We start from the raw sequence: 17,813 nt of genomic DNA on the forward strand, positions 1-17,813 counted from the left end.
CTGATACCACCGTCGCTCGCCAGCACTGACAAGTTAAAGCTCTGGTTAATGTTTACAGCGCAAAATTTACAGAAAGGATCAAAATAACGGTTCATTTCTGTTCGTTATTTTATATACGGGTTGTTAGATCTAGAATTCTGCCCGCTCCTAATCATTCCCAGAGATAAAGTAGTGCGATAAGATTACATTTATTTGAATGAATTATAGTAAACAGTTATTAGAGAGAGCGAGAGAGATTATGCGTGTGTGAATTACCCGTGTCTGTGCTTCTCTACTAATAATGAAGCTGTGAGTTTAACCTCTGTATGCAACTGTAACTATATGTTACTATGGTTACAGTTGTTTATAGCCAGCGCATTAATTTAGAACGGTAGTTTTAACCGACTGAAACTTTTGGAATGCACACCTTCCAGCCAATCAGAATCGAGTATTCAGACGGACCATGGTATAACTTATTTTATTTAATGTGTGTGTGTGTGTGTGTGTGTGTGTGTGTAGTCTCTGGACAGCTTGGCTGATGAGGCTCGCTCGAAGCGTCACTCTGCCTCGGAGCTGGGCAGCATCAGCTACAGTGACGTAAGGAAAGAAGGATGGCTGCACTACAAACAGATCCATACTGAGAAGGGCAAGGTGAGACAGGAAGTAGGGCCATACAGTATTATCACACATGCAGGAGAGATTCACTCTGCTTTAAAAACAATTCAGATTACACATGCAAAAATGTGTGCGCGTGTGTTGTGGATCTAAATGTGACTTACGTGATGACGCCTCAGAGATTTCACTCGGAGCAGCTCAGGCTCTTTGAGTCATTTCTGTGATACTGTACAGAATGTTTAAATATATTCACTGTGATTGTTAAATCTCATATTTTTGTGTGAGATACAATGATTTAGCAGTATTATTATGGCTTTACCTCTTTTTTTTTAAATTCTCATATTCAGCTCCGTCTTTACATGATGGATTCCCTTTTCCGCTCATCTTTCTCTCTCTGTCTCTCTCTCTCTCTCGTTCTCTTCTTTTCATTTTTCTGCCATCTCTCTGTTGACGTTTCAGAAGGTGGGCAGTGCCATTCGTCCCTGGAGGCGGGTTTTCTCAGTGCTGCGCTTCGGTGCGCTCTACCTCTATAAAGACAAGCGGGAGGCGCTGCTGAAGGGTGCCGCCCTGGGAGGCGGATCCGAAGACGAGCAACCAATCAGCCTCCGTGGCTGCCTGGTGGACATCGCGTACAGCGAGACGAAGCACAAGAACGTTCTGCGACTGACCACGCAGGACTTCTGCGAGTACCTGCTGCAGGCTGAGGACCGAGACGACATGCTGGAGTGGATCAGAGTGATCGGGGAAAGCAGCAAGACTGACAGCGAGGTGAAGAACACACACACACACACACACACACACTAAAAAACGTAGTTATGGACAACAGAAAAAATCACTGGCAGATGTACAGTGAAGTACTTTTATTTTCTCTTTAGGCCGTCTGCTGAGATATTAATTCGGTAAATAGTACCGGTTTCTGTTTGTTTCGGGGTTTTTTGCTGTATAAAGATGATAGACTGCTCATGTGTGTGTTGTAGGAGTTGGGATTCTCTCGACAAGCTCTCATCAACAAGAAACTGAATGACTACAGGAAGCAGAGGTAAGTCTAGATAACATGCTGGATTTGATATGAGCTGGACGTGAAACATTTCGAATAATCATCATTATGTCGATTATGTTGTATTAAACATGGCTCATGCATTAAGTCAGTGTTTATTTATGACATTATTTAATATAGAGGTCGTATGACGCACTTCGAAATGCATGAGCTACAATTCCACATATGTATTTTGTTGAATTGACGATATTATTTATGGGGTTATTCAGTGTGTTATAATATTTGATATAGTTCAGTGTTTATGTTTGAACACTGATGTGTGCAATTTTGTGACGAACTCTTCACTATAAAAAGCTCTTCATGAAAAGAGTGGTTTCTCATTGTTGTTGTCTCTCCGTGGCTCCATTTAGTCCGACAGGTAATAAGCCTGACTCATCTCCCCGAGTGCCACGCATGACCTTCTTGCTCCCCAAGGCCGACAACAGCAGCGCGCCCCCACGCTCCCCCAAACACGAAGCCAAAGGTCAGCTTCTTTTACACACGCGCAGCCAAACATAATGTCTTCTATCTTTTCTCTTTGTTTTCGTTTGTAATCATTTCCCTTCCCACTCTCAGAGGAGAGCAGTCCTCCCAAGTCTCCATGGGGCATCAACTTCATGAAGAAAACGAAGAAGGCGGACCCGAAAGCGTTTGGAGTCCGGCTGGAGGATTGCCAACCCGCCTCCAATAACAAGGTCTGAATGGGAGCGCTGGTCTGAATCGGTTCTTTAGAGAATAATTATGAGGACTCTCCCAGCTTACTAGTACTGTATGTGTGTGTGTGTGTGTGTGTGTGTGTGTGTGTGTGTGTGTGTGTGTGTAGTTTGTTCCTCTGATTGTGGAGATCTGCTGTGGCTTGGTGGAGGAGATGGGTCTGGAGTACACTGGGATCTACAGAGTGCCAGGTAACAACGCTGTGGTGTCCAGCCTGCAGGATCAACTCAACAAGGGCTGCGACATTAACACAGCGGAGGAGGTGAGACACACACACATTCCTATAAAAAAAAAAAATTACAATTAAAATTATATTGTAAAAGAATTATCGGCACATGAATCATAAATGAAAGATATTGATTTTTTATTATTGTGCAGCGTTTACTAAGTACCTCTAGAAATAACGTGACTTTTTAAGTGATTGTTATGTAACCATAAGTGCTAGGGCACGTTGTATAAAATAATTTTTTTATTAATTGCATTAAATGGTACATAAATAGATTATACGGTATATACGTGCAATTGTCCAATCAGCCAATCATTTGTCAGCAATGCAAAAAATACATATAAAAAAATCATACAGATCAAGAGTTTCTGCTTTTGTTCATATTAAATGGTCTGCACTTATATAGTGCTTTTATCCAAAGCGCTTTACACTGTGTCTCATTCACCCATTCACACACACACACTCACACACCAATGGTAGCAGAGCTGCCATGCAAGGCACTAACTTGCCATCAGGAGCAACCTGGGGTTCAGTGTCTTGCCCAAGGACACTTCGGCACATGGAGTCACGTGGGCCGGGAATCGAACCGCCAACCCTACGATTAGTGGACAACCCGCTCTACCACCTGATCCACAGCTGCCCAACGTTAAACATCAGAATTGGGGGGAAATGTGAGATCTCAGTGACTTTAACCATCGCGTTGTTGTTGGTGCCAGATGTGCTGGTTTGAGTATTTTAGAAACTGCTGAGCTGGGATTTTCACACACAGCAGTCTCTAGAGTTTACACAGAATGGTGCAACACAAATAAACAAACAAAAAACTTCCATTGAGCATTAGTTCTTATGCCGGAATCGGCTTGTTGATTAGAGAGGCCAGAGAATGGCCAGACTGGTCTGAGCTGACAGGAAGGCGATGGTAACCCAAACAGCCACTCTGTACAACCGTGGTGAGCAAAAAAAGCACCTTAGAATGCACAACATGTCAGAGCTACAACAGTACAGGACAACACTGAGTTCCAGTCCTGTCAGCCAAGAACAGGAATCTGAGGCCACAGTGGGCACAGACTCATCAAAACTGCAGCCTATCCCAGGGAACTCAGGGCACAAGGCTGGGGACACCCTGGACGAGGTGCCAACGCATCGCAGGGCACAATCACACACTACGGACAATTTGGAAATGCCCGTCAGCCTACAGTGTATGCTTTTTGGACTGGAGGAAACCCGAGTACCCTGAGGAAACCCCCAAAGCACGAGGAGAACGTGGAAACTCAGCGCACACAAGGTGGATTCAAACCCCCAACCCTGGAGGTGCGAGGCAAACGTGCTAACCACTAAGCCATTATGCCCCCTAGATGGTTGATGATTGGGGGAAGAAAAACATCACCTGGTCTTTTTACAGTTTTCATCTGCTCAGGTTTGGTGAGCCTGATTGGAAAATTTCATGAGTGGGCTGGTATCCAGATGTTATTGACATCATATTAGACAATCAGTGATCACTCACTAGATTTGATTGACAGACAAAGTGATGTAAGATAAGAGTAAATGACATTATAGCATCAAAACAATGAATTATTTCTCACAGGTTTTTTTTAATCATGTATGTATATGTCAGTATGTAGTCATGTGATTATTTCTTTCGGAATGCCCTATTTTTATTTTATTTTGGCGTCAAATTAAATTTCAGTTACGCACTCGTACTGTTAACATTAAAATGTTTCTCACCATTCATACATGAATACGAACTAATCCGATACATGCAAACTGATAAATATTATAGCGAGTGCTGCATTTATCTGAGGTCAGCATCAATATGTAAATATCCTGAATGACAAAGATGATCTATGATTATTTATCTTGTGGTGTCTTGTATTTCTGTCTGATCCAGCGGTGGCAGGACCTGAACGTGGTGAGCAGCCTGCTCAAATCTTTCTTCCGCAAGCTCCCGGAGCCCCTCTTTACTGATGGTGAGACTTTAGTAATTACCTACAGACTGTGAGGCGTTTTGTTATAAAGATTTGAAGTCATTAGTGTTGAAATAACTCGTTAACACAATTAGCTGGCGTCTACTTGTTTTCGTTTTCTCTGATAGACAAGTACAACGACTTCATCGACGCCAATCGTATGGAGAATCCAAGTGACCGGTTGAAGACTTTGAAAAAACTGGTACGAGTGTGCAGTCTTTAATGGTGTATTCGCTTACACACTCTTTAACTTGTACATTTATTTTACTACGTTCCTAATGTAAGGAATAAAAACACTCGAATATGTGCCGTTATGGAAAAATAATCAACAACAGGGTGATACGACGTGGCCTTGTTGATTATTTTCCGATATCAGCAGGTACCTGAGCGTTTTTGTCCCTCTCGTCCTACACCGCTTTGCTTAAAGACTCTCACGTCGTATTTCTCTGCAGATCCAAGATTTGCCAGATCATTACTTCCACACTCTGAAGTTTCTAATCGGTCATCTGAAGACCGTAGCCAATCACTCGGAGAAGAACAAGGTCAGTTCCGTCTAACGTGTACATATTGCTTGTGTTACTTTTTGACCTGGACAGAGTGCGAGTTATTAATCCTTTATTAAAAGAATACTCCATCCATCTCTGTTCACCACAAGCGTACTGTACTGCAGGTGTGATTACCACAGACAGGAATTTTGTTACATTTCTTTGTACTGAAAAAAAAAAAAAAAGAAAGAATAGAAAATCTTTTTTTTAGTTTGAGACAGAAATGAGAGAACATTTTTACCGGAAACACTTTTTTGAAGAATTTGTGGGGTCCATGCACCATCAGGTAAAACAGCTGAGGCACTTCCGTGTCTTTCAGTGCGTTTACATGGACAACAATAATCCACTTTTAACCCGATTAAGACGATACTCTGATTAAGAAATTACCATGTAAACAGCAATTTTTAATTACCTTAATCTGAGTAAAGTCATACTCGATGTAAACACAAATGGAATTAAGACATGTGGAGTATTCCTGTTTTAGTCGCATTATAGATGTGTATTACAGACATGTACACACCTTAATCACACTATTAACATCGTGTGAGAGTTTTCACCGCATTTTGCGACGGGACACGATCACAGACGGCAGCGCTCAACCGTTTTACGGCAAACAAGAGAGCACAGCTGCGTCCCAAACCGTGTACTTGCCTACTATAGGCCTGTAGTAGTATCTCGGCTATACTACTTATAGTAGGTAAGTACACGGTTTGGGACGCAGCCCACGGCTTCAACCAGTCGTCTATTTGCACGTACAGCATGACAAATAATTAACCGCACTTGAAGCGTTCGTAAAAAAAATTTAATAAAAACACCCAGAACTGTATACGGTTCCATAACGAAGACGAACTGTATGTTGATACGTGAAATTCTGGAGGGACGTCGGACGGCGTGGCGCAGTGATGTAATGACGTGCCGTTAATCGAACTATGTTCTATAACGTGTAAAACGGGTACATGAGAGGAATATTCTGGAAGCAACTCATGTAAACACCTTAATCAGAATACTGTCTTACTCAGAGTAAGGTCAATAATTAGATTATTGCTGTCCATGTAAACATAGTCTATGTGTCCATCACAAATTATCCCCTCTGAAATAGTAGTCAGATCTCCAAAAGTGTGTTATACACATTTAATGTTTCAGTTCTGAAGAATTCATGAACGCATTCTACAAACGTGTGCAATAATGTTTACTGATGCTCTAAGAACTGCCCTTAGACCTCTGTTATATGCAAGTTTCATACAGTGTTGATATATAGTTTTGTTTTTTCTTGTTCATGGTATTCACTCAGTGGTTAAGGCTTTAGGATTTGGCCTGTGAGTTCAAATCCCAATACGATCAAGTCGGCACTGTTTTGTCCCTAAATGAGGCCCTTGATCTTAAACTGCTCATTTGGATCCTGTTTAAATGATAGATTACGAATGAAATAATGATAATGAGTCTTTATTGATCACATATACGAATGCACAGTGACATTCTTTTCTTCACATACCCCAGCATGTTAGGAAGTTGGGGTCAGAGCGCAGGGTCAGCCATGATACAGCACCCCTGGAGCAGAGAGGGTTAAGGGCCTTGCTCAAGGGCCCAACAGTGGCAGCTTAGCAGTGCTGTGGCTTGAACCCCTGACCTTCCGATCAGTAATCCAGAGCCTTAACCAATAAGCCACCACTGGCCTATGAATAAATAAATCAAATAAAACACAGATGGTGTAGAGATTAGGTTAAAAATACTGCCTTATATTGGGGTTTAAGATATATTGTATTTGTGTAGGAGTGTTAAATTTACCTGCGGAGATATGTATTGTGTGTGTGTGTGTGTGTGTGTGTGTGTGCGTGCGTGCAGATGCAGCCTCGTAACTTGGCGCTAGTGTTTGGGCCCACTCTTGTGAGAACATCGGAGGACAACATGACAGACATGGTGACCCACATGCCTGACCGCTACAAGATCATCGAGACTCTCATCCAACACGTAAAGCTTTCTCATGCTCAACACCACAACTAAACTTTAATTATCTTTATTTCAGTTTTTTTTAATTATTTTTTTTAAACTTTGAATTCGAAACACATTTGCCCGTTCTTTTTTCTCTCTCGCTGCTTGTGCAGTGCGCCTGGTTCTTCAGTGAGGAACACGACAAGGATGAAAAGGTACGTTAGAGCTGAAATGATAACAATGATTACTCTGATAGTCATTATTATTTTTATGTGATGTTTATCACATCATTTCACTGGGGAAGCTAAAAATCATGATTAAATATGAGTCGTTAGAAGCCCTAGAATGAGCCCTAGAATTACTGTGTATTGAAGTTATTCTTTCTTTCGTTTCTTGTTTCTGTCAGACGCCGGTGGACACAGAGGACGTTCAGCCCGCCCCCAACATAGATCACCTCTTATTGAACATTGGCCGAGCTGGCGTCCTGGGCGAGATCTCAGGTGAGAGCCTTCCCAACCTGTCTACTGTCTAAGAACAAACCGCACTGAAGTTGTTCAAGTCTGTTTTAAATGACTGATGCTGCGTTCAAGAGCTCCTCTGATTTTACACCAGTAGGATTTTGAAATATTTTGAGTTAGGCCTGAGCGATATGACGATATAATGTATATAATGTAATACGTCCTTTGGGGATATCGTAATATCTATATTGACATGCCAAATTTGAACATTCAATTTTATCCTAAACATGGTGAGTGTTAAAATATTTATTTATATAAGTGCGCCATTTTATTTGTTTTCTTTTTTATTAACAAAGATGTTACATTTTTGTAGACGGTAAATAAAATGGCATCAAAATCAATTTTTTTTAAAATGCAGCACTACTGTAGTTCCTTCCAATATGTGACACAAACCTATATATTGTGATACATACTGTAGCATGTACTGTAGAAATCAAGAATCGTGATATGATCGTTTTCTTATATTGCCCACCCTTATTATGAGTGGTGTTCCCGGAATGTGGCACTACAGGCTGTAGAAACGATTATAAAAGTGTGTTTAGATTTCTTGCATGTTGAGTGCTCTGTACTTCTCCATTTTCTTTTATTTTTCATCTTTTTTTCCCTCTGTTTTTGTATTCCTCTTCCAATTTCTCTCTCTATACGTTTCTGCGTCCTTCTCATAGCTGAGCCTGTGGAGCAGCCACTGCGGTAGGATGGGTTTCGCCTGGCGTAGCCTCTCTGTGTGTGTGTGTGTGTGTGTGTGTGAGAGTGAGCGACTTTCTGATGGTGACTGGGTGTGCTTATGTGACTCATGTCAATGCAATGTTCCCTCACCCCATGTCTCTGAAATCATCCTCCCTGCCCTTATGCCCTTTCCTGCTCTCGCCTCCTACATGGCTTCTCTGATGGGTCGATGTCCTCAGTATGTGACGTAATGTCAACTGTGTGTCGGTTCCTCTTTAACGCTGCAGATTTGGAGACCCTGTTCACATTTGAGCATCACTGCAGGACAATCAATAACCATTCGTCGTGCACATGTTGCTTGGTCTGACTCTTGTGTGAACATTGTCTCTTGTTGGGATGCTTCATATTGAATGACAGTCACAGAGTCAGGAAGACACGATACAGTTCTCGCTCATTGCTTGAAGGTGTCTTACTTGCCTCTGTGCCTCTCATTTCTTAGGAACATGTCTGTATACGTATTCATCCTGGCCTCTTTCTCTCTTCTTTCTCTTTTTCTATTTTATTATGATTTTAGACTCAACCAACAGTGATTCAGCGAAATCTAAGGTAAGGCTTGAGTAAGAGTTGCAGTTCAAACGCTTGTGTTATTTGTTTTCAAGCTGTACGTATACATACTATTTGAGACTTTAAGGATTTGGAGACCTCTCTGGCAGGAATAACTGCGAGCGACTGTTATTACGTCCTGTAAAAATGCATTCATATTTTATTTGCTTAAAGGATATATTATTGAACGGGACACGGTGGCTTAGTGGTTATCATGTTTGCTTCGCCCTGTGTGTGCAGAGCTTGCATGTTCTCCCCGTGCTCTGGGGGTTTCCTCCAGGTACTCCAGTTTCCTCCCCCAGAACAAAGACATGCACTGTAGGCTGATTGGCATTTCCAAATTGTCCGCTGTGTGTGAATGTGTGCGCGACTGTGCCCTGTGATGGGTTGGCACCCTGTCCAGGGTGTCCCCCGCCTTGTGCCCCGAGTTCCCTGGGATAGGCTCCAGGCTCCCCGCGACCATGTGTAGGATAAGCGGTACAGAAAATGGATGGATGGATGTTATATGTTCATGTCACAGCACAATTTTTTATTAATAGTAAAGTTTTATTGTTGCTGTCTTTGCGCTATATTGGACATTAGGCATAAAAAAAATACTAAATAAAATAAAGGGGTTTCCCAGTGCACAGTTAGACCAAACTGGCTTTCTGTTCACCGTATAACAACAACAAAAATAAACCCTTTTAAGTAATGCGTCTTTAAACACTATTCTGATCATTCTGTTTGACATCCTGTAATGACGGTCAGACCTCTGTCATTGTCAGGGCTCCGGAGGGTCGAAACGTGACCTCACAGCCAAGGACTTCCTGACAACGCTGGCCATCATGTCTGCTGTGACTCGGAGGCGCAGAAAACGTCCTGTTGCCGGCCTCCTGGGCAGCAGCACTGACGACGACTCCGAACAGGAGCCAATCAGAGCCGATCTCACTGTGGAGGGGGAGGGGGAGGGAAAGGAGATGGAGCGGTGTGAATCTGACACGGCTCCGCGTGCAGAGGCAGAAGAGGACGAAGATGAGGAAGAGGAAGAAGACGACGAAGGGAATGTGGAAGTGACTGTGGCCTCACCGGGTAAGGACAAACCCGGAATGCCTTGTGAGGAAGAAGCACACTCAGTGATCCTGAGTGAGGAAGATGACCAGAGGTCAGAGATGAAAGGTCGCGGCTGGAGAGGGGATGATGCACGTTCTATTGTCTCGGGTTACTCCACTCTCTCTACGCTGGGGCGGAGTTTAGCATCCGAGGGGCGGGGCGACGACGCAGACGATGAGCGGAGCGAGCTGGTGAGCGAGACGGACAACGAAAGCGGCTTTGCTTCACGCTCTCTCACGCAGGAGCGTCCTGAGAAACGCACGCCACCTCCATCAAATACACACACCTCACCAGAACCGACCACACCACGCAGCTTCCTGTACACGTACTGCAAACCCTCCATACCTACTTCTACTCCCGCTCCCGCTCCCACAGCAGCACCTCCTCCCATCCTGTCCAAACGCCCCACCCCTGAGCCTGTAGAAAGAGGAACCGAAAGTGTAGCACGCTCCTCCACTCCATCCACCTCCTCCTCCACTGCCTCCCAGCGCCTCCAAAACCGACCCTCCTTCAACTCCCATCGGCTCATTCAGTGTGACACTTTAGCGCGCCGGCGGCTAAAAGCAGATAAGGCCAAAGCTCGTTCACTAGATCCTTTAGAAGTCTGTAGCGCTTCACCCACCGAGGAGGAACAACAGTCCAACAAAGGGCGAACAAGAACCAGCCTTCCGGAATCCTCCGCTTCTCACTCACCCAAACTCACCCCATCCAGTGGTCACCTCTTAGCTCCACCCCCTGCCCTGGGCTCCACCTCTGGCTCGACAAGTCAGGCATCACTAGCAGAGCAGGTGCGTGCACGTCTGCTCGGTTCAGCGGAGGACATGCGTTCTGTGGGGCTGAGGAAACCTCTCTCGCCTGAGACCCGCCGCCGTAGGCGGGCCTGGAGGAGACACACAGTGGTGGTCTCGCCTTCTGACTCCTCGCACAAAAGCGCTCAAGTCTCCTCTGGCGTTAACAACAACAACAAACCCCCGGCTCCACCCCCCAAACCTTTCGTTTTAATCCGACGTCCTGGGGATAAGCCTATCCCCGGTCCCCAGCGTTCTGCAGTCGACACCTCTTCATCGCTCCGGGCCCATACTACCTCCCAGTTCCAGGAATGCTTGTGATAGCATTTGAATTGGACTGATCGGATTCTTTAGTACAGAGTGTGTATGTGGAGGTTTCACACCAATACCCTATTTTCCATTAACATGGTGCTTGTTCTGGGAGCCTGGGAACCTTTTCGTAAACAGCCGACCAACATTTCCACTGGTGTAAGAGCTAATGTTTATACCTCTTACCTCGTTTTGTCAACAAAGTCTGTGAACTGAGCAGAGGCATCATCATAGACCACGATAACACCCAAGACACCTTACCTTTAGCAACATAGTCTGCAGTTTTGCTAGCATTAGCTTTAGCAACGTAGCTACTATTTAGTTGCTTAGTGGTTCTTAGTGGTTCTCGTCAAACCACTGAGTCACAGCAGCAACTCGTCATTCCTTCAAAAATCCCTCTGTTCAGAACTTGGCCATGTTAATAACTCGACAAGTTGTTGTTACGGCGAGGAAATGGCGCCAACCCAAAGCCCTAAAATCACCCATTTTTGGTTCCAGACAAGCAGCATTTTAGTGCTGGAACCACACCAATTTCCCCAACTGTTTTGAGAGTATACGCTCACTCGGGAATCAGCACCGGCACCTAGTTGGTGGAAGAGGGGTATCGATGAACGGGTTCGCTTACTGTGTTTTCCTTTTTCTCATTCATAGCTGCTCTGCTTGCACGGCACAGGGCTTCTTTTAAACGTTGCCAAAGTTTTTATTCTCTCTTCTTCAGTCTTTCGAGTGCTCTTTTAACACGGTGTTACGAAAGCGCCAGAGAGCAGCAGGGTCTCTATGTAACATTTTAAAGAACTGCCAGGATTCTTGCCACACACTCACACTGGGGTCATTGTGTGTTTCTGTATCCTCCCTTAAGACGTGTCCTCATTCTCTCACTGTGTCCAATGGAGGGAATGCCAAATTGAAAAAAAAAACAAACATTTTTTTAAATTCACCCGCTTTTTACCTTTTTCTTGTTACCATGACGATGCTGCCTCATCAGATCCTACAAAGGTTACACAAACATTTACACAAATACACACATTCTTTTGTCTACTCGACTACAGACTTCAACAAAGTATTAATGCAGTATTAGCGAGGCAGCGTTTGCCGATATCAGATGTGTCGAGAACTGACCTTAGACCCCATAACCTCGCAAGACAAATTGTGGCATGTTCACAACCCTCAAACACACACCGAGCACACACTGCTCGTTCTAAGTATTTCTTCATCTGTGTATGTTTGTGTGTCTGAAACGGTTTGTGTATAGTGTGTATGTGCGTTCAGCTATTTTGTAACATTTGTACAAAGCCTTGCTAAGTTAATCTTGTAAATATGCATATAATATCATATTTGTTTTTTTGTTGGGTTTTTTTTTTTATATGGTTTACAAAAACGTGCACATAGGTGCACGATCATTTCTTTTAAGATTTTACTTGAAATCGTTTCTTTAAAGTTTCTTTTTGTTTTGTATACAGTATACATAAAATATATATATTATATATTTTGTATGAATATAATAAGTACTTTTGTTTGGGGTGTTATTTGTTTTAAACAAAACAACCAGAACTAAACCTCTGATAGACTGTTGTTTATTTCCTCGTAAATGGCCTTTTCTCTGTGACTTACCAGTACTATGCAGAACTCCATACACCTCAATGCAAAGAAAAGAACTTTAACCTGCAGAAGAGTGTCTGTCCAACGGCCTGTCACGTGCTATAATAAATTCCTTATTGCTGGGCATTGCAGTGCGCTGTCGTGTTGGTTTGCTTTATTTATTTGAGTACTGTTTAGTGCATATTGATTCATCTTTCCTTGGACAGATTATGGCTGATTCCGCAATTGCGCTGCCATCTTTTATCATTACGGTGGATGAAAACTATACAAATAAAATAACCAAGAGCCAGAGGGGAAGAAAAAAATAAATTAATAAAATTATGCAAGGTTAAACATTGAATGCATTCTTTGAATTTTCAAAGATGTTTTTGTTTTTTATTCCCATCAAAGCTAAAAAAAAAAAAAAAAAAAGGAATTATAGTCTACCAGAAAAATTGACAGTAGTGGGATCTTACCCAAAAATTTGCATTTGTGAATAATAAATTTGCCAAGTATCATAACAATGTACTGAATGAGAATTTGAGTTGTATAAATCCTGATTGTCTAAATGGCGCCCTCTGGCGGCCGCCTGACTCCCATCATTATCTGAAAGATTCGGAGTAATATAAAAATAAAGGTCCGATTCTGACATGCTCATGCCCTGATGCGTTCAGTATGACTATATAAACTCAAACTACATGTAAATTAAAAGAAATGTGTCTAACGTTTTTTTCTCTCTCTTTTTTTGTTGCAATGCTGAGCTTCTCATCCTTAACACTTGCAATGTTAACCCGCAGTTTTGTACCACACTCCGGTGTCGACTCATCACACGCCGGTGTCGACTCTTTACATTTGATCCAGAAGTAGCTAGCGTTACCCTAATCTGCGTTGCTTTAGAAATACAACTAAACGTCGTGTAAACTCCTCACAACACAATTATTTAGTCCACTGTGTAGTATTGAAGGGGAACGAATCGTTTTTACACCGACTGCTCTCCCTTTTCACAGTCATTTCCTCTCATGGACAACGAGTCTTTTAGTCGAATCAGTTGCTAACGAAAACGCGATTTGAAACAAAGAAACAAGAGTTCCAATTCACGTGACAGTTCAATCAGCCAATCAGATTTCACCTGATAAAAGAATAGCAACTTAAAGAGTTAGGAATGCTAAAAACTTTTTTATTATATATATATATATATATATATATATATATATATATATATATATATATATAATATTTTACTGACATATAGATGTGTGTCGTTTTTTAAAATTGTTTTACTTCAATGAAATTAAAAAAATATTTTTTTTATTTCCTTATGTTGTACATTGGGTAGCATGGTAGTATATTGGGTAGCTGTCTCGATGCTCCAGGATTCCTCATTCAATCCTAGGCTCAAGGTCCATCTTTGGGTCCATGTGGGGATCCTCTGGGTTCTCTGGTTTCCTTCCACCTCCTAAAAACATAATGGCAAGTGGATTAGTACTCCTCGCACCCAGCATTTCTGGGACATTCTCTGGATCCACAGTAACCGTAACCACTATCATTCTTTAAAAGAAAAAAAAAATGAATGAACAAATGGATAAATGAATCTATGCAAGATCTGCTGGGACCATGCATTATTAAATGGTAAATATTCTGTACTTATATAGCACCTTTTAACCTTAGCAGTTCTACAAAGTGCTTCACACTGTTTCTCATTCACCCATTCACACACACACCATGCAAGGTGCTAGCTTGCCATTGGGAGCAACTTGGGGTTCAGTGTCTTGCCCAAGGACACTTCGGCATGTGGAGGCATGTGGGCCAAGGATCGAATCCGACATTGAATCGTCTGCAGAAAGCGGACAACCTGCGCCTGAGCCACAGCCGCATTCTGATCTTAATTACCTGTCTGCTTTTCATCAGCTTATTCACCCAGTCTGCTGTCTGTAGGATGTGTTTACTATAAAACAGGGATTCTCAATCATTTTCCACCTTCAGTGTAAATTTATGATCACAGCACAAAATTATTTTGTGAATATAATGAACATAAATATGCTTCATTCATTCATTCATTCATTTAACACAACACAACCCATATACATGCCTCTCGGATATGTAATAAGATAGTACATTTGCAAACAGATTTAAATAAACGAACAAACAACATAAAATCAAATAAGGACTCAAATAACCTTTCATAACCTTTTTTTAAATCAGGTCAAAGTTCTCCATGCAGAGATAAGAGAGATAATATATCTGTTATAGACACAAGAACAAAATCAATGCAGATGTATTAAGCCAAAATAAAACCACGTCTACTGATGTGACCACTATACGAATGTTGTCCATGTTACACGTATATCAAATAACCAATGCCTAATCTCATATATATAAAGAGTCTACTTTCACCTGCTGCCTCATGCAGGTCTGAACAGCACACTACTCCTTTAGATCTGAAACCTCCATCTGCTCTCTGCAATCTCAACAGCTCAAGTCCTTACCAGACCCTCATTCAGTATCTGTTCTGCTGCAGAAAACAGCCACATCCAGCTCTATACTGGAAATCTACCTAGTCGGTATATTGGCTTAGTAAAGATGCATGCTGTGTGGGTGAGAGTGAGGAGGAAATCTCATGCTTTTGGTGGATAAACAACACTGTTAGGACAACCTGTGCAGATTATGACATGGCCAGTGGAATAGTGAATTACGATGAGCACTACTTAATAAAACTCTATACTTACATAATTGCCAGGAAAGTATTGCAGTAATGAATGCTGTCTGGAAAAATCTGCTTTACCTCAAAGTATTCAACTTTCAATTGTGAATGAAAGGCTTGATCTGCTATTGTGATGGAGTGATGCACCATCTAGTAGTTCCTATGGGAATTGATAGCATAAAATGCATGCAACTACAACAGATATCAATATAGGCAGAAATGGTTATTATATGCGATGAATAACTGGGGCATAAACATCACACTCACATAGATGACAGTTGAAATGTCCTGGTTGACAAATAGTGGACAAAAATGTAGATGTAGAATTGTTTAAATATCAGTGTTAAAAGACTGAAACGATTTCCCCATTCCTATATTTTGCAGAGGGCCCCAAAATCAGTAAATACACCCCTGGTGGTGGGTATATAATTAAATATAGGAAATTAGTGCTTTTGTTAGGTTCCAAGCTCCATACAGGATCTATTCACTACATCACGTGGTCAGGGGAAGACAGCTGTATGCATACAACTGAATTCTATGTGAAAGCAATGAAATGAAAGAATTCTGTGTGCCAAAGCAACTGAGAAAAACTGTAATAGCACTGTAATCACTGCAAAACCCACTTATAAAATGATTTGTATTTTGTGTTTCTCACACTGTAGTACACAGCAAATATAGAGGACAGTAATTCAAGTTAGACAAAAGAAGTAATCTCAGTAATTTACTTTCTTTTATGCCTCCCTGTTGTAAACTTCTAAAGTAACCGCTAGTGCCGGCTTGTGATTCTTCACGTCACCAGCAGGAGGCGCGCCAGGAAAAACAATAGGCTACTGTTTTTCATTCTTTCTTTTCTTTTCTTTTTATCACTCGTAAATAAGATTTAAAAAAAAAAACACGTACAATTCTGCATAATGCATTTTTTCTGCCTGTTATTAACCCCATGTGCTCTTCTAAAAGTCTCAGACCTGTACTTTTATGCATACCTCGTCTGGAGTTCAACATTATGATCATTAAATATCCATAATTTTCATAGAAGCAAAAATTAAAAACGTTGATTAACAATCATTTCGGCGTGTTGCCAGAGTGCACCATTTTACAAGCAGCCTTGTGCTGAAGGATTAAAATTTAGCACATGTGCAATTTGTGCATGTTTGTACTTAATTAAGCAAGGTTTAAACTATGACTGGGCATTGGGAAGAAAGAAAAATAAGATTCAAGCTGGCAGCCTGGGAGCTTAGACTCTCAGACACACTGCTGTGATTTTCATCACTCACATGGAGGTCCTTTTCTGGAGTTGGGTTGCCAGATTGCATCGATTTATGCCCTACCCCAGGAACACTGGGCAAAGGACAAGAATGCATCCTGTTCTGTATGTGATGCCGGTTCATCACTGGTCACCATGCACACATTCACTCACACCTAGACCCAATTTCCAGTAGCAAGTCCACCTGTTAGCATGTTTTTGGGAGGTGGGAGGAAACCAGAGAACCAGGAAGAAAACCTCCACATATAGACTACAGACAATAACCTGAGGTCAGGAGCTGTGCGAATGCAAAAATAAATATATTAATACACAAGTTCTGAAACGAATAGACCTAATTTTTTAAAAAAATGTATAAAACCTCAGAAGGAAAAAAAAAACATGAATACTAATTTCACAAGTAAATAATAACATTCATAAAAATAAATGCACACGAACACATGAATAGGCTACACAAGTATAAATTATATATAACCAAAGCGATGCATGCGTAATTGTGTTTTGCCAGAATAATCTTTTTTTTAAATATAGTTTTTAAAATTTTTGAACAACTTTTTTGGCAAACCTGGTTCTACAGTAATATAGGGGTGGGGAGTATGTACAGTGGGTAGCGTTGTCACCACACAACTTCAGGATCCCTGGTTTTAGGGTCGCTGGAGCACCAGGGGTGAGTTTGAATTTGACCCGGCACTTTTCAAACTACTGGGAAAGTGGTGGCTCACTGATTAAAGGCTCTGGGTTACTTATCAGAAGGCCAAAGTTCAAGCCCCAGCACTGCAAAGCTACCATTGTTAGGCCCTTGGGCAAGGCCCTTGATGCTTTGTGTAAATGAGATAAATGTAAGTCACTCTGGATAAGGGCATATGCCATAAATGTACTTTTATTATCTGCCTGAGGAGTAAAATGCGAAATGGAGCCTGTGGGGTCGAAACAAACTACTCTGACGTTCATTAAAAGGTGTGTTATGCCCTGTTATTGTATCATAATCAGAGCCTGGCTCCATATAGCACTAAAAGCAAAATACATAGTCAGTCTGTATGATTTTATAGACAAATGGCCGATGTACCTCTCCTTCTCTGAGACAAAAAGATGTTGACAGACCAGCTTCCCAAGATCTGAGTTCCCAGGAAACAGACATGGTACGCATGTAGCATCAGCAACAATGCATGTCGCACCAATGCTTTTTCCATGGAATGTAACTGAGTTAACCCTAGTATTGTATAAAGAATCAATCACTGTGACATTGTGGGTTCTTTACTCTTTAATAAAAAATTATTTAATGAATATTTGCTTGA

General features: G+C 41.8%; 1 protein-coding gene across 7 annotated transcripts in view; it reads left to right on the top strand.

Annotated features, from left to right (window-relative positions):
- Positions 1 to 12,708, top strand: part of arhgap23a (Rho GTPase activating protein 23a) — a 93,833-nt gene extending 81,125 nt beyond the window's left edge. For all 7 annotated transcript variants that reach the window (XM_053616018.1, XM_053616010.1, XM_053615984.1 and 4 more), the window contains 14 exons: positions 499 to 630; positions 1,054 to 1,362; positions 1,572 to 1,633; positions 2,002 to 2,114; positions 2,207 to 2,325; positions 2,454 to 2,606; positions 4,456 to 4,534; positions 4,660 to 4,733; positions 4,984 to 5,073; positions 6,919 to 7,044; positions 7,179 to 7,220; positions 7,412 to 7,505; positions 8,764 to 8,795; positions 9,557 to 12,708. In XM_053616018.1, coding sequence (XP_053471993.1) covers positions 499 to 630; positions 1,054 to 1,362; positions 1,572 to 1,633; positions 2,002 to 2,114; positions 2,207 to 2,325; positions 2,454 to 2,606; positions 4,456 to 4,534; positions 4,660 to 4,733; positions 4,984 to 5,073; positions 6,919 to 7,044; positions 7,179 to 7,220; positions 7,412 to 7,505; positions 8,764 to 8,795; positions 9,557 to 10,990 — 2,859 coding nt within the window. In that variant the 3' untranslated portion in view covers positions 10,991 to 12,708. The remainder of the gene's footprint in view (positions 1 to 498; positions 631 to 1,053; positions 1,363 to 1,571; positions 1,634 to 2,001; positions 2,115 to 2,206; positions 2,326 to 2,453; positions 2,607 to 4,455; positions 4,535 to 4,659; positions 4,734 to 4,983; positions 5,074 to 6,918; positions 7,045 to 7,178; positions 7,221 to 7,411; positions 7,506 to 8,763; positions 8,796 to 9,556) is intronic.
- The last annotated feature ends 5,105 nt before the right edge of the window (positions 12,709 to 17,813 follow it).

The sequence above is a fragment of the Ictalurus furcatus genome, chromosome 2 (genome assembly GCF_023375685.1).
Source record: "Ictalurus furcatus strain D&B chromosome 2, Billie_1.0, whole genome shotgun sequence".
Lineage (NCBI taxonomy): Eukaryota > Metazoa > Chordata > Actinopteri > Siluriformes > Ictaluridae > Ictalurus > Ictalurus furcatus.